The sequence below is a fragment of the Oryctolagus cuniculus genome, chromosome 3 (assembly GCF_051225735.1).
Source record: "Oryctolagus cuniculus isolate XC-2025 breed Fujian yellow rabbit chromosome 3, ASM5122573v1, whole genome shotgun sequence".
Lineage (NCBI taxonomy): Eukaryota > Metazoa > Chordata > Mammalia > Lagomorpha > Leporidae > Oryctolagus > Oryctolagus cuniculus.
The window spans coordinates 136018467-136035658 of record NC_142869.1 but is presented as its reverse complement, the minus strand read 5'-3'; the positions used below and the strand labels follow the sequence as shown (position 1 = coordinate 136035658).

Here is a 17192-nt window from a genome sequence, read left to right as displayed (position 1 = left end):
CACTTTATATACCAAATGAGAAGCCAGAGTCTAGCCAGGCCTATCTAACTGCAAAACCCATGTTCTGGTCACTAGTGTCAATTGCAGCAAAAACAAACAAACAAACAAACAAAAAAAAACACACACACAAAAAAAGCCAAAAAAAACCAAAAAAAATTCAAGGAAGTGAAAACTACCTTGTTTCACACTTCCTTTAAAAAAAAGCAAAAGTAGCATTTTGAAAAGCCATGTTTGATACCAGGGGATTCCAATTCAATCCCATCAAGGTGGCATGTACCAATGCCATCTCACTAGTCCCGGTGATCAATTTCTGTTCACAATTGATCATAATGATAGGACTAAGAGTCAAAGGGATCCCATAAACAAGACTAGTGTCTGCAAATACTAACCGATAGAATAAAAAAGGGAGAGAATGATCCAACACGGGAAGTGGGATACACAGCAGACTCATAGAATGGTGGATGTCCTAAACAGCACTCTGGCCTCAGAATCAGCCCTTAAGGCATTTGGATCCGGCTGAAAAGCCCATGAGAGTATTTCAGGCATGGAAAGCCAAGACACTCTGGCAAAAAAAAAAAAAAAAAAAAAAAAAAAAAAAAAAAAAAACAACAACTAAATGAAAGATCTCTGCGAGTGAGATCCCAGTGGAAAGAACAGGTCATCAAAGAAGGAGGTACCTTTCTCTGAAGGGAGGAGAGAACTTCCACTTTGACTATGACCTTGTCTAAATATGATCAGAGTCGGTGAACTCAAAAGGCTTCCATAGCCTTGGCAACTCATGACAAGAGCCTAGGGTGATTACTGATGCCATAAACAAGAGTGTCAATTTGTTAAGTCAACAACAGGAGTCACTGTGCACTTACTCCTCATGTAGGATTTTTGTCCTTAATGTGCTGTACATTGTGATTTAATGCTATAACTAGTACTCAAACAGTATTTTTCACTTTGTGTTTCTATGTGGGTGCAAACTGTTTAAATCTTTACTTAATATATACTAAACTGATCTTCTGTATATAAAGAGAATTGAAAATGAATCTTGGCCGGCGCCGCGGCTCAGTAGGCTAATCCTCCGCCTTGCAGCGCCGGCATACCAGGTTCTAGTCCCAGTTGGGGCGCCGGATTCTGTCCCGGTTGCCCCTCTTCCAGGCCAGCTCTCTGCTGTGGCCAGGGAGTGCAGTGGAGGATGGCCCATGTGCTTGGGCCCTGCACCCCATGGGAGATCAGGATAAGTACCTGGCTCCTGCCATCGGATCAGCGCAGTGCGCTGGCTGCAGCATGCCAGCCGTGGTGGCCATTGGAGGGTGACCCACCAATTCCACTTCTGGGAATTATTTGTAAGGAAATTATAAAGAACATGTACAAAGACTTAGCCACAAGCTGTTTGTAGTGATGAAACATCAGGATGGCCAAATATATCACAACAAGGAATAGTGAAATAATTAATATGCACCCAAAATATTAAGGAGCTGTTAGAACTAATGTTATAGGTTAATATTTGTGGGGAGCAACCCGGACTAGACTAAGTTACTGGAATTAAGACTTATTCTATGCATCTGCTCCCCCACAATATGGCACTGGGAGAGAAGAAAACAGCTTCTACACAGCTGCCTCCAGTTCAGCCAATAAACTGTAGGACTTGCTCCTGATTGGAGGAGAGCAGCGTACTCGTTGGCGGAGGAGGACTATAAAGGAGGAGAGAGATGGCATGCACCAGGAACATCTAAGGGGAACATCTAAGGGGAACACCTGTGCAGCCCCCGAGAGAGCCGGCCGGCCGGCGGTGTGCCGCTCCCCTGCGGAAGTGGGGAATGTGGCAGGGGGAACCGCCCTTCCACGGAGGTGGAAGGGTCAGTAGCCAACCCGGGAAGAACCAGCAGCAAACCCGGGGAGGGCCGAGCAGACGAAAGAACAGCGCAGGGTCCTGTGTTGTTCCTCCACGAAGACGGGGAGCGACATAATGGTGCCGTGACTCAGATAGGAAACTTAGGAGGGAAGAAACGGGAAGAAATGGGAAAATATCAAAGAGAGAGACTAGCAAACAGCCTAGGGAAAAGCCGGACGAAAAAGGTGCCGGAAGAAGCTATTGAAAGCCTAGGCATAGACTCGGATACGGACTACGGGGGGAAGCTGGGAGAAATCTCTAAGGTCGAAAGCGAAAGTGAAAGCTAGAACAAACAGACTCGGATGCGGACTGTGGGGAGAGGCCAGGAGAAATGAGGGAGGAGTATTGTTGGAGGAAAGCTTGGGGAAACATACCGGGTAGAGAAAAATGTTAGGGAAATTGAAGCTGTGGGGGCAGGCCGAGGCGGAGACGAAAGCCACTTTGGGATTCTCAAGTTAGCCCGGGAATGGGGGGCGAAGAGTTGAAACCAGAAGCGGAAACGTAAGCCAGGTTGGGATCCGTCTGATTAGCCCGGGGAGCAAAGGACGGGAAGCCAGATCGTGGGGCGGAAACGTGAGCTGGGTTGAATTCGCCAGGTTAGCCCGGGGAACTTAGATTGAATACTAGTGGCGGAGACGTGAGCTGGGGCTGTGTGACTCGTGGAGGCTGCCGCGCGCAGAGAGAGCGTGCGGGGCACAAGTAGATAGGGAACACTGGGCTAGTGCAAGACCGCGGAGTGTGCGCGCGAAGCCGAGCCGCGCAGAGCCGCGAAGCCGCGCAGATAAGAGAAGCAGGCTGAAGCGGCTCAGCCGGGAAGCCGCCGAGAAGCAGCCTCGGGGCGGGCGCCGGGAAGCCGCAGGGATAAGAGAAACAGAAGTTTAGAAGTAAAATGAGAGAAATAGGAATGTTGGCAGACAGAAGTAAAATGGGAGAAATAGGAATGCCCGGAGATAGAGAAATAGAGAAATAGAAAGGCCTCCCCACAATACTGCAATGAGAAGGCTTGGATTCGGTCTGCCTGATTAGTGAGGCGATGAGCACCTGCGGGCGGCTAGCAGCTTATGCGCCGCAGGTCACCGAAGACAGGCACGTTATCAACACCAATAAGTCACCCCACAACATGGCAATGAGAGAGCTTGGATTCGGTCTGCCTGATTAGGGCAGTAAGCACCAACAGGCGGCTCGACCAGAGTATGAGCTGCAGGTCACCGAAGATAGGCACGAATCAACACCAATAAGCCTCCCCACAATATGGCGCTGAGAAGGCTTGGATTCGGTTTGCCTGATTGCTAGGTTTTGTAAGCACCTGCAGGCAGAGCAGAGCATGCGCTGCAGGGCACCGAACACAGGCACGCATCAGCGCCTAAAAACCTCCTCACAACATGGCGAAGAGAGGACCCGGATTCGGTTTGCCTGATTGATAGGACTTGTATGAACCTGTGGCAACTCTAGCAAGCAGAGCAGAGTGTGTGCCGCGGGACACCGAAGACAGGCGCGTATCAACGCCAAAAAATAAAAAGAAAGGGGGATCTGTGGGGAGCAACCCGGACTAGACTAAGTTACTGGAATTAAGACTTATTCTATGCATCTGCTCCCCCACAATATGGCACTGGGAGAGAAGAAAACAGCTTCTACACAGCTGCCTCCAGTTCAGCCAATAAACTGTAGGACTTGCTCCTGATTGGAGGAGAGCAGCGTACTCGTTGGCGGAGGAGGACTATAAAGGAGGAGAGAGATGGCATGCACCAGGAACATCTAAGGGGAACATCTAAGGGGAACACCTGTGCAGCCCCCGAGAGAGCCGGCCGGCCGGCGGTGTGCCGCTCCCCTGTGGAAGTGGGGAATGTGGCAGGGGGAACCGCCCTTCCACGGAGGTGGAAGGGTCAGTAGCCAACCCAGGAAGAACCAGCAGCAAACCCGGGGAGGGCCGAGCAGACGAAAGAACAGCGCAGGGTCCTGTGTCGTTCCTCCACGAAGAGGGGGAGCGACAATATTCACATGGGAAGCTAAATGATCTCTTTCATGAGACAGTTTTGAGTGAGAAAAATATAGTTAGCAAAATAATGATGGCCTAATGTTTGGCTGGCTTTGCTGGAATAAAAAGGTGCATGGCATGGAGTCTCTATGATTGACAACCCCCTCCCCAAGATTGTTTGCTTTAATTGCTATAGATTTTGGCCTTTGTCATAAGTGAGGAGAGAAGAGATATGATTTGTAGAAGATGTGGAGAGGATCAGGGAGGGAAACAGTCTGGTAAGGAACCTATATCCTGCCCGACTTTTCTTACTAGGTCGAACCTTTGGTTTTTTTTGTTTGTTTGTTTTGTTTTGTTTTGTTTTGTTTTGTTTTTGACAGGCAGAGTGGACAGTGAGAGAGAGAGAGAGAAAGAGAAAGGTCTTCCTTTGCCGTTGGTTCACCCTCCAATGGCCGCCGCGGCCGGCGAGCTGCGGCCGGCACACCGCGCTGATCCGATGGCAGGAGCCAGGTACTTCTCCTGGTCTCCCATGGGGTGCAGGGCCCAAGCACTTGGGCCATCCTCCACTGCACTCCCTGGCCACAGCAGAGAGCTGGCCTGGAAGAGGGGCAACCGGGACAGAATCCGGCACCCCGACCGGGACTAGAACCTGGTGTGCCAGCGCCACAAGGCAGAGGATTAGCCTAGTGAGCCGCGGCACTGGCCGAACCTTTGGGTTTCATAAATGAGAACTGGAAAGGATGGAGGTATTTCTTTATAAATGAGAATATTATAGTTTGGGAAAAGGGAATAGGGAACAAAAGCCACAGAACAATTCGGGAAAAGAATTGTTGGATTTGGTGCATATACAGAGGTGACTCTTAGACCAGATGCCAACGTGTGGCATGGGCTCAGCACAAGGAGCTCTCCCCACCCGTGTTGGGGAGGCTGTTTGCAGTCCTTCAATATCTCTTCATCCCCACTTGGTTATTAATATAATTGCTGCTAGGCATTCAGCTGACCAGACTATATTTCCCAGATTCTCCTGCAGCAAAGTATGGCCTCGTAACCAGATGGAATTGCTTTCTAGAAGAAACTAGAACAGCCAAATCGAAATGAAAGATTCAAAGCAGGCCTTGAGCATGGCAGAACCACAAGATAAAAGTAGCCTGGCACCCTGTCCCAGCACACAGCTGAAGGCAATCTGGCCCAGCAATTTTTATGAGACAACAATGAAGTCCTTGTCCTCATTCTGGAAAGACAAGTTACAGCAGCCAAGTTTATACGCTAACGACTTTTGCATAATCCACTCCATTTTGGTAGTGGTACGGCAATCCCTGCGGTCAGCGTGAATGGTGCTGCCCACATGATGAAGAGCAACAGCAGTCACATGATTGCTTTCATGGCTTCATGGAAAGGATGTGAATCAAGAGTCACAGTACAAAAGAAAGAAGTCTAAACACAGCCGATTGTCGGGTAGGAACAAGCACTCTAGTTTGCTATTGCTGTGTAACAAACAATCCTCTAAAAACTGGCGGCTACACAATGACAAAGTTTTTTGTTCCTAAGTATGGGAATTGAGCAGTGCTTGGGTTAAGGGCAAGCGTCATCTGAAGACTCACTCTCTCACATATCTGATGTTTTTTTTGGCTGGCTGTTGGCTGGGACTACAACACCCTTGGATACCTACCTACACATAGTTTCTTTAAGTAGCTGCTTGGCTTCCTGACAGCATGGTGGGGGCACTAAAAGGGCTGTTGTTGAAGAGAGAGAGAGAGAGAGAGAGAGAGAGAGAGAGAAATATAAGTGACCCAGGATGAAGTTGTATTTATTTTTAAGATCTAGCCTGAGAAGTCACTCAGTACCACTTCTGCTGCATTCTACTAATTAGAAGAAGCACTTGGCTAAGCTTGGCCATATTCAAGAAAAGGTGAAATTAAGTCTCTCTCTCTCTTTCTCTCTCTCTCTCCATATATATATATATATATATATATATACATACATACATACTCACACACACACATATATATATGTTTGAGAGGTAGGGATGGGATACACACACACACACACACACACACACTCCCATATTCTGGTTTACTTCTCCAAATGCCTGCAATGGTCAGGGCTGCGTCAGGCTAAGCCGCACATGAGTCAGGAACTCAATCCAGACCCCCATGAGAGTGGTGCTCGAGTCATCACACACTGCCTCCCAGGTCCTGTATTAGCAGGAAGCTGGAACTGGGAGCAGAGTGAGGAGTTGAACTCAGGCACTCTGATAAGGAATGCAGGCTTCCCCACTGGCAGCCACATGCCCACCCCAGTTTACTTTTTGGTGGAAGAGGTGGGAACTAATTTTTGGACGTATTTTTGAGGATGCCATGATGGGGATTATTTCTTTGAGATGATAAGAATGAGGAAGAGGATTGAACATTATTTGGTCATATGGTCACATATGCATAGTTGCATGAAAACTTGTAAAAAGCATTGCTCTTCTGGGCACCTATGTATCCTGTTGCACATTCTATAACTGTATAAAAAAAGGCAGTATGGGGGGTGGGCGCTGTGGCGTAAGGGGTAAGGCTGCTGCCTGAAGTGCTGGCATCCTATACGGGTGCCAGTTTGGGTCCCAGCTGCTCCACCTATGATCCAGCTCTCAGCTATGGCCTGGGAAAGCAGTAGAAGATGGCCCAAGTCCTTGGGCCCCTGTACCTGCGTGGGAGACCTGGAAGAGGCTCTTGGCTCCTGGCTTCGGATTGGCCCAGCTCCAGCCATCGCGGCCATTTGGGGAGTAAACCAGAGCATGGAATACCCCCCCACCCCGCCTCTCTAATAAATAAATAAATCTTTTTTTTTTCTTTTTAAAAAGGCAGTATGGGTTACAGCTAGAGTCTCTATAACAGACACTTAATATCATTAATTTCTTCTCACCTAAAACTGAGCACTAATAGGCAGGGAGTAATGTATCCCAGTGTTCACACCCACAAAGCCCAGCATGGTGCCAGGTGGTAAGCCTTCAAGGAATGTGGAATGCAGTTCTACTCACATTAAAGACAGTTATCACAAAGCAAGAATCAGGTCTTCGATCTCCATGCTCCATCTCCGACACGCCTTTTCAACCCTTTTGCATCTATTACCTCTTATGAAAATCTTAAATCTCAACCACCATCTCACCATCAATTGTTCTACCTGGGAGGTGTTTCCCAAAGGAGGACACAGAGGGTAGAGTTCTGTGCATGTCCGCAGTCTGTTTACTTAGGGGAGGACACTGTTTATGTCAGTTTGTGGCCCATGCCTTATAAGCAGTGGTTAAGACCAAAGGGATTAGGGGCCTGCGCTGCCTGCGCCTTAGCCAATAAAGCGGCTGCCTGCAGCGCCGGCATCCCATACTTGACTTGGGTCAAGTCCCAAGTCCCGGCTGCTCCACTTCCGATCCAGCTCTCTGCTATGGCCTGGGAAAGCAGCAGAAGATGGTCCAAGTCCTTGGGCCCCTGTACCCGCATGGGAGACCCGGGGGGAAGCTCCTGGCTCCTGGTTTCCAATCAGGTTAGCTCTGGCCGTGGCAGCCATTTGGGGGAGTGAACCAGCGGCTGGAGGATCTCTCTCTCTCTCTGCCTAATAAATAAATACATCACAAACTTAAAAAAAGACCAAAGAGTTTAACCTCAGAGCTTTAGAGACTTCTTCTTTAAGCGATACTGAGGGTTTTGCTTAAGCTCTCAGGAAAACGGAGATAGACAATACTTCATAGAGGAGCGTAAGGATGAAGTGAGATAATGCCTGTGGCAAGCGCCAAGGAATGCCTAGTACATCAAAGAGCTTGTCAAGCTTGCCAACCTTTCCTTTGCTAGTCTGCATAAAATGATAAGTTTACTTGCCTATATCTTTCATATTCCAAGTTTAAGGCTACAGTGCAACCCTGCACATTTCCACAGCATCCCAAAATGCTCCGTCCCACCCCACGCCGCCACAAAGCACTAGGTTCTTTACGACAGTTTACGACGCCGAGCCTGACCCGAACGCCTTGTCCTCGCGGGCCAATCGCGCTGCTCCCCGGGGATGACGTAAGCCGCGCTTGTGCATGCGCAGGGTGGGGAGACCTTGGAAAAGCCGTGGACGCGCTTAGCGGAGGTGAAAGCATTGGAGGAAAGGAAAGTACCGGGGGAAAATGCAGAGCTGGAGTCGTGTGTACTGCTCCTTGGCCAAGGTGAGGACCTCCGAGGTGGGGTCGTGCTGAGCCGGAGGCACGGAGAGGCCTGAGTCCGGGAGCCGGGACGCGGCCTAACTGGTGCGAGTTCGAGAGGCTGGCGGCCTGACCCGGACCTCTTGTGCACCGGCTCCCGCCCGGCCTCGGTCCGGACGTGGCGGTTCCTTCCCTGGCAGCGGGAGCTGAGCAGCCGCGGAGGGGCCCTGCCTCGGCTGGCTGGTGGCGGCCAGCATTTCCCATAGCTGGGCCGAGGGGCGTACCCATAGGCCTCCGCCCGAGGAGAAGGGGTTAGCAGGGACCTGGCGCGTCCTGCTCTCGCCCTTTTCGTAAAGCTGACTCCGGAGTGGCCTGGTTGTCTGCAGTGGGCAGGTAACCTTGAGAGCACTGCTTGAATGGCCCGGATCTCCTCCCCCTCCCCCTCCCCCCCGGGGCTAGCCCCCAGCCCTGTACCATGTTACTTTTTTGCTACACATATCTCTGATATCGTTTAGTGTAGGAAATAGGCACAGTAAAGGATTACCGACAGTCACTAATAAAATAGAGCCATGACTGCTTTCAGTAACATAGGACTTGCCTGTGGCGCTGGGACAGGCGATCATCAGGCCTACCAAGTGAGAACGAATGAGCAGGTAGCATATTGAGGACGAAAGGGTGATTCCTGTCCCAGCTGGTGGGGTGGAATGGCGAAACTTATAACTGATGAACAGAGTTGGTTCCCGAACAACACAGGGATCCGGGTGCCAGGCTCTTGTGCAGTTGAAAAATCTGCGAGGTTTGACCCTCTCTCTCCCCCACCTCCAAACGTTAATAGGGTGCAAGTAAGTGAGTAACGTACAGTTTTTATGTGTTGCATGTTATGTACAGTGAAAAATAAGGGTTGCGAGAGAGAACTTGTCACTGTGATGTGCAGTTTACTGGAGAGAGGAGCTACTGAGGGAGAGACAGCATCACCTGGTGTTTTAAGGAGCTGCAACACTTGAGCTCAGTTGTCCCAGAAAGTGGGATTGTCTGTGCATATTCTGAGCGTTCATCATATAGCTTTTCCTTAATTTTTTTTTTTTATTTGAAAGGCAGAGTTAGAACGTGTGAGAGCTTCCATCTGTTGGTTCATCCCCAAAATGGTTGCAATGGCTGGGGTTGAGTCAGGAGCCGGGAAGGGAACTCCATCTGGTCTCCTACTTGGGTGGTAGGGTCCCACGTTCCTGGACCATCTTCCACTGCTTTTCCAGCCACATTAGCAGGAAGCTGGATCTGAAGCAGAGCAGCTGGGACTTGAACAGGTGCTCCGATGTGGGGTGCTGGCATTGCTGGTAGGAGCTTAGTACACTGAGCTGCCATGCTGGCCCCCTAATTGTTTGTTTGTTTGTTTATAAATATTTCTAGGCTACTCAGTTCATTAAGTTTTTCAAATAGTTGCCAGTCTCCCCCAAAAAGAGAAATTCATGTATAAGTGGTCCTGCACTGTTCAAATACATGTTGTTCAAGAGTCAGCTGTAGTTTATTTCTGGAGTTTTCCATGTAATAAGTGTACTGTTTTTGAGTTTAACTGTAGGTGGCTGAACTCTTGGATGGAGAGAGGAAACTAATGTATCCAATGAAATCCCTTTGTTTCAAAGATGAGGCATCTGTAGTCCCCAAGATAACTAACAGAGCATGCCAGAAGTCAAGCTTTAAGGGAGAGGCAGAGTGGGGCCTACAACTCAGGACTGCCGGTTGCTACACTGACCTCAGGAGCAAGAGTTGTCCTGGAGCAGAGAACTTACCACCTCCCTGTAGGTTTTGTCACTGTCTCCTGTGTGCCTGTTGTGATGGCAGCAGGAGCTGTTTGTTTTTTTGTGTGTCACTACTTTTGGGAAATGGTAGCCATCCATATTTCAAAATTGTGGCGATTTTGATAGAATTTGTAAAGCTGTAATATTACTTATTACTTACTGCATTTTCGTAAGATACCTTCTCCAGTTTTCTGTTCCTAGTTGATTGATCAGGAGTATCTTCATGAATTTTCCTATATGGACTGAACTATACGTACATGGTAGACTAGGAAGGATTGTCATCAAGTATATTATCCAGGTACTTAAATTAGAACTTTCAGAGTTTTATTTATGGAACTGACAATCAGTAATATTTTCTGAAAATTTAATAAAACTTAATATTGTTGGAATATGTTTTTATTATGTTAAATATGCAGTTATATTAAATAAGATGAGTATTCATAATGAAAGGTAAGTATGACTGAAAAGTGTAAACTGTTACTGCCAGAGAGGAGAGGCATTGCTGTGTAAGCTCTGTGTGATGGTGGAAGATACGTTAATAGGGTTGCTTGTTTGACTTAGTAGTTAACATGCTGATTGGGTGCCCGTATCCCATGTCAGAGTGTCTGGATTTGAGTCCTGGCTTCACTCCCAATTCTAGCTTCCTGTTAACGTGTACTATGGAGGCAACAAGTGATGCCTCGGGTGGTTGGTTCCCTGCATGAGAAACCTTAGAGTTCTCAGTCACAGCTGTTGCAGGCGTTTGGGTGCTCTGTTTCTCAAATAGATAATTTTTTAAAATAATCAGACATTTTAAAAAGATGTTAATAATCAATATTTGACACATTTGCTCAAAGTTGTTATTTTCATTATCCTTCAGAGTTCTGTTTTGAGTTAATATTTTACATAATAAAACATTTTCTTTTTTTTCTAGAGAGGCCATTTCAATCGAATATCTCATGGCATACAGGGAGTTTCTGTAGTGCCCCTGAGAACTTACGCAGATCAATCCAGTAAGTACGATTAGCTTACACGTCTTTGTATTTTGATGTACAAGCTGTAATCTGTCTTAGAATTAATTCGCTCATTTAGTTATTCAGTTAAATGATTATTGAGCAGCTAGTGTGTTCCTGGCGGTGAAAAAGGAAAGCTCTGTTCCCATGAAATTTAGAGTCTGGTGATAAAAGGTAAACAATATGTAAGTAGCAGATAAGTAGTTCACAAAGTAGTTGGTAAGGAACATAGGTCACTGGAAGGAAGAGACTATTTGAGGTATCAAGGAAAACCTTTCTGAGGATGCAGTGGGTGAGTGGGGCCCTGAGTGGAGTGGGCATGAGAAGGTTATTTCAGCGGTGTGGACGTCTGGGTGGGAATTAGCTTGTGAGGTCTCAGGAATAGCACAGAGTCTGGTTTGTATGGAGCAGAGATCCATAGAAAGTAAAAACCAGAAAGTGTCAGCGGGTGTCAGGTCTTGGAGTACTTTGCAAGCCAGGCCAACTACATTGTTTGGTGCCTTTCCTCCCAAGTGTGATGGGAAACTACTGAGGAGTGGTTTCAGATAATTACATTTTAGAAAGTTAATTTTGTTCAGTAGGTAAGATCCTGTTGACACTGCTTAGAAAGATGTGATGACTTTTTTTGATATCCTGAATGAAAATCTTGATGGGTTTATCCAAAAGCACATTTCAAAGACTAGCAGAACTAATCCTAAAAGAAGCTATAGAAGAGCTGGCACTGTAGTGTAGTGGATTAAGCATCCCATATGGATGCTGGTTCGAGTCCCAGCTGCTCTTCTGATCCAGTTCCCTGCTAATGTGCCTGGGGAAGCTGAGAAGGACAGCCCAGGAACTTGGGCCCCTGCATCTACTTGGGAGGCCTATAAGAGTCTCCTGGCTTTGGCCAGGCCCACTCCAGCTGTTGTGGTCATTTGGGGAGTGAACCAGCAGGTGGAAGACTTCTCTCTCTTCTCTCTGTAACTCTACCTTTGAAATAAGTAAAATCTTTTTCTTTTAAAGAATCTGTAGGATATAGAATTTTCTTTGTACTTTATATTTTTTGAATTTCTACAGAGAATATACTTTTTTGGAAAGTATTTAAAACAGGAAATTAGTGGGCCTGCATTGAGGTTTTTTGGCCACCTGATTTCAAGGCTGTTGATGATTTGGAATGGCCTGTTTTGAGGTTTACTGGATCCACCTGTGTGGATTGTCAGACAAATCATGTCCTCAGGCTTCCTTGTGCAGACTAGTGACACGGGACTCTGACCATCGGTCTTCTTGTGCTCTGTGAAATAACGTTCTTCTAGGAGGTACCTTTCTCTGAAGGGAGGAGAGAACCTCCACTTTGACTATGACCTTGTCTAAACAAGATAAGAGTCGGAGAACTCAAGGGGCTTCCATAGCCTTGGAAACTCATGACTGGAGCATAGGGAGATTACTGAGGCCATAAACAAGAGTGTCAATTTGTAAAGTCAACAACAGGAGTCACTGTGCACTTACTCCTCATGTAGGATCTCTGTCCTTAATGTGCTGTACATTGAGACTTAATGCTATAACGAGTACTCAAACAGTATATTTCACTTTGTGTTTCTATGGGGGTGCAAACTGTTGAAAGCTTTCCTTAATGTATACTAAACTGATCTTCTGTAAAAAAAAAAAAAAAAAAAGAAGAAATTATCAATTCCCAACTTGACTCTCACTGGGATTAAACATGACAATAGGTCTGATCTGATTTCATCATCATTTAAAAAATCATCTATTATTTTTCACTTTATGTTTCTGTGTGGGAGCAAACTGTTGAAATCTTTACTTAATGTATGCTAAGCTGATCTTTTGTATATAAAGAGAATCGAAAATGAATCTTGATGTGAATGGAAGGGGAGAGGGAGTGGGAGAGGGGAGGGTTGCGGGTGGGAGGGACGTTATGGGGGGGAAGCCATTGTAATCCATAAGCCGTACTTTGGAAATTTATATTCATTAAATAAAAGTTAAAAAAAAAAAAGAAATAACGTTCTTCTATGCCCATGACTGTGGTCGGACCACTGTCATTTTGGATGCTTGATTCCTAGAAGGATTCTGGTTACTAGTGAGTGGCTGGTTTATGCTAGCTTTGAACAGAGCACAAACTCCTTTAAAACATACTAATTTGGTGATGGGAGGACAAGTTGGACTTGTTATACTCTTTGTCCCTTGTTAAATGAGAATAGTCTTCCCAGCTCATACACAGAGCAGTGTTAGATTTTCACTTTTTTTTTTTCTTCTAATGGTTTGTTTATTTTATTTGAAAAGCAGAGTTAGAGAGAGAGAGGTCTTCCATTCGCTGGCTCACTGCCCAAATGGCCACAACGGCCAGAGCTGGGCCAATCTGAAACCAGGAGCTAGGAGCTTCTTCTGGGACTCCCATGTGGGTGCAGGGGCCCAAGCATTTGAGCCATCCTGTGTTGTTTTCCCAGGCGCATTAGCAGGGAGCTGGATTGGAAGTGGAACAGCCGAGACTCGAGCTAGTGCCCATATGGGATGCCGGTGCCACAGGTTACCTACTGTGCCACAGTGCTGGCCCCAGATTCTCACTTTTCAGAGCATCCTTTCACAGCTGACTCTAGCTTTGATGTCTTTCACCAGTGCTTTATTCGTGTCTTCTGTTTGACATGCAGTCCCCAAGCAGGAAGTTAGATTTTCATGTTATGAGAATGTGTGTCAAGACCCTAAGGAGGTACCAGAGACAGATGAGAAGAAACAGTAACTGATTCTGCCCTTAGCAGATTCCTCTCCCAATTTGAGTACTGCAGCCTGCACTCTCATTCTTCATAACAACCTACACATTGCAACCCCAGATAAAATCTGACTCAGATCTTACTCTCTTGCTTGTCATTGGTTTCCCAATCTCTTACTGACTTATGTGCCAAGAGTTGTACTGGTCCACCTAGGTGCATTTTGCACCATCTCCTTCAAAATGAATACTGATAGCATACATTTCATATCGCATACACTCTAAGTTCTTAGGATATATACAAATGTTACAGTTCTGGTTCTTAGAGTCTAATTAGAATTATGATGAAGTCCAGTCTAACTAGAACAATTTTTTTTTTAAAAGAGTTATTTGAAAGGCAGAATGACAGAGAAGGATTGAGAGAAAAGGACTGACCAGCACTCTTATTTTTTTGTTATAGAAAACTTTTATTTAATAAATATACATTTTGAAAGTACAACTTTTGGATTGTAGAGGTTCTTCCCCCCATAACCGTCCTCCCACCCATAAAACATCCCATCTCCTACTCCCTCTCATCCTGTTCTTCATTAAGATTCATTTTAATTATCTTTATATACAGATCAACTCTGTACTAAGTAAAGATTTCAACATTTTGCACTCACACAGACACACAAAGTATGAAGTGCTATTTGAAGACTTATTTTACTGTTTGTTTTTTTGACAGAGTGGACAGTGAGAGAGAGAGAGACAGAAAGGTCTTTTGCCGTTGGTTCACCCTCCAATGGCCGCCGCGGCCAGCGCGCTGTGCTGATCTGAAGCCGGGAGCCAGGTGCTTTTCCTGGTCTCCCATGCGGGTGCAGGGCCCAAGCACTTGGGCCATCCTCCACTGCACTCCCGGGCCATAGCAGAGAGCTGGCCTAGAAGAGGGGCAACCAGGACAGAATCCGGCGCCCCGTCTGGGACTAGAACCCGGTGTGCGGGCACCACAAGGCGGAGGATTAGCCTATTGAGCCACGGCGCCGGCCTTGTTTTACTGTTAATTCTCATAGTACAACACAGTAAGGACAGAGATCCTACGTGGGGAGCAAGTGCACAGTGACTCCCGTTGTTGATTTAACAATTGACACTCTTATTTATGATGTCAGTAATCACCTGAGGCTCTTGTTATTAGCTGCCAAGACTGTGGAAGCCTCTTGAGTTCACAAACTCCAATGTTATTTAGACAAGGCCATAATCAAAGTGGAAATTCTCTCCTCCCTTCAGAGAAAGGTACCTCCTTTGATGGCCCTTTCTTTCCACCAGGATCTCACAGAGATCTTTCATTTAGGTCATTTTTTTTTGCCATAGTGTCTTGTCTTTCCATGCCTGAGAAACTCTCATGGGATTTTTAGCCAGATCTGAGTGCCTTAAGGGCTGATTCTGATGCCAGAGTGCTGTTTAGGGCATTTGCCATTCTATGAGTCTGCTGTGTATCCTGCTTCCCATGTTGGGTCATTCTTTCCTTTTTCATTCTATCAATTATTATTAGCAGACACTGGTCTTATTTTTGTGGTCCCTTTGATACTTAATTCTATCTTTATGATCAGTTATGAACTTAAACTGATCACTTTATTGGTACCTGCCAACTTAATGGGATTTGGAGTCCCATGGCAAGTTTTTAGCTTTACCCTTAGGGGTAAGTTTGAAGGCACATGTGCTGAACTGTACAACTCCTGCCTTTCTTATGCCCACTCTTATTTTTAGCAGGGATCAATTTTCAATTGGATTTAAACACCTAAGAATAATTCTGTGTTAAGTAAAGAGTTCAACCAATGGTATTAAGTTGAAAAGAAAATACTAAAAAGAATAAAATAGTAAGCTGTTCCTCAGCAGTCAGGACAAAGGCTGATCAAGTCATTGTTTCACTACTATAGGTTTCTTTTTAGGTGCTCAGCTAGTTGTCACAGATCAGGGAGAACATACGATATTTATCCCTTTGGGGCTGGCTTATTTCACACAGCATGGTATTTTCCAGATTTCTCCTTTTGTTGCAAATTACCAGATTTCATCTTTTTTTTTTTTTTTTTTAACTGCTGACCAGCACTCTATATGACCAGCACTCCTATGTGGGTTCCACAATGTCGGCTCCCCAAGGGAGTGATGTTTTAAAAACAAATCTAACCATATCATGTTCCTGGTTAAAATACTTCAGGGGCCACCACTGTGGCATAGTGGGCTAAGCCTCCCTCTGTGGCGCTGGCATCCAGTATGGGCACCGGTTTGCATCCCAGCTGCTCCACTTCAAATCCAGGTCCCTGGGAAAGCAGTGCAAGATGGCCCAAGTGCTTTGGCCCCTGCACCCACATGGGTGCAGAAGCTCCTGGATCCTGGTTTTGGCCTGGCCCAGCCCTGGTGATTGTGGCCATTTGGGGAGTGAACCAGCAGATAGGAAACCTTTCTCTCTGTCTTTCCCTCTCTCTTTCTGTAACTCTACCTCTCAAATAAATAAATAAAAAATCTTTAAAAAAAAAATTTCAAAGACTTTCCAACTATTCTTAGGATAGGCCTTTCACAGTTGTGAGAAGTCAGCTCTCAATCTTATGCACATTTCCATGTACTAAATGTTTTTCTGCTTCTCAAGTGTACGGCACTGCTTCCCACATCAAAATATTTACATGCTATTCCCTTTTGCCTGGAAGACCTATCACCCACTCCTGCCCTGACCATTTGCATATGTTTACATAATTTTTTTTTAGATTTATTTATTTGATAGAGTTACGCAGAGAAGAGAAGGAGAGGCAGAGAAGAGAAGGAGAGAGAGAGAGAGAGAGAGAGAGAGAGATGATCTGTTTCTGTTTTCCATCCACTGGTTCAATCCCCAACTGGCCACAACGACCAGAGCTGTGCCGATCCGAAGCCAGAAGCCAGGACTCTCCTCTGGGTCTTCCCACGCCGGTGCAGGGGCCCCAGGACTTGGACCATCTTCCACTGCTTTCCCAGGCCATAGCAGAGCTGGATAAGAAGTGGAGCAGCTGGGACTCGAACTGGTGCCCATTTGGGATGCTGGCACTGCAGGTGGCAGCTTTATCCTCTATGCCACAGTGCCAGCCCCCACATAAATTCTTAAAAAAAGAATTCTATGACCATTTTCCATCAATACTGGGACTTTACAGCTCCTTATGCATAGCTCACGAGCCGCTTCTCACAATTATAATTTTTTGTTGGATGTCTACCTTTCCTGACTGGTCTGTGAACTCCGAAAAGCTGGATCTTGTCTGTCTGTTCGCTGCTGTCTCCTAGTGGCTGGCCCAATAAATAGCATAGAGTAGATACTAAAAGTGTTGAAATAATGAGTGAATGAAAGAGTGAGTGGATGATTAAGTGCAGCCAGTCTGCTCATATCATGAGATGTGTATCAGTGAGATGGAAGGTCATAGCAACAGCAGCAGGCACAGCTTTGCAAATCCGGATGACTCTGGATTATAAGGATATTTAAATATCTCCTGAGAGTTGTGCCAGATACTATCTCTTGGTCCACTGACAGTTATGTCGGCAGCCTGAATACAACACTAATTCAGAGTGTAGGTTCTTGGGGCCAGTGCTGTGGCAAAGAATGTTAAGCCCCTGCCTGTGGTGCTGGTTTGAGTCCTGGCTGCTCCATTTCTGATCCAGCTTCTTGCTAATGTGCCTGGGAAAGCACCAGAAGATGGCTCA

At 46.2% G+C, this 17192-nt stretch overlaps 1 protein-coding gene across 1 annotated transcript in view; it reads left to right on the top strand.

Moving 5' to 3' along the window:
* The first annotated feature begins 7914 nt into the window (after positions 1 to 7914).
* Positions 7915 to 17192, top strand: part of DLD (dihydrolipoamide dehydrogenase) — a 34661-nt gene continuing 25383 nt past the window's right edge. Inside the window, exons 1-2 of the mRNA XM_051849690.3 lie at positions 7915 to 8040; positions 10726 to 10804. Coding sequence (XP_051705650.1) covers positions 8002 to 8040; positions 10726 to 10804 — 118 coding nt within the window. The 5' untranslated portion in view covers positions 7915 to 8001. The remainder of the gene's footprint in view (positions 8041 to 10725; positions 10805 to 17192) is intronic.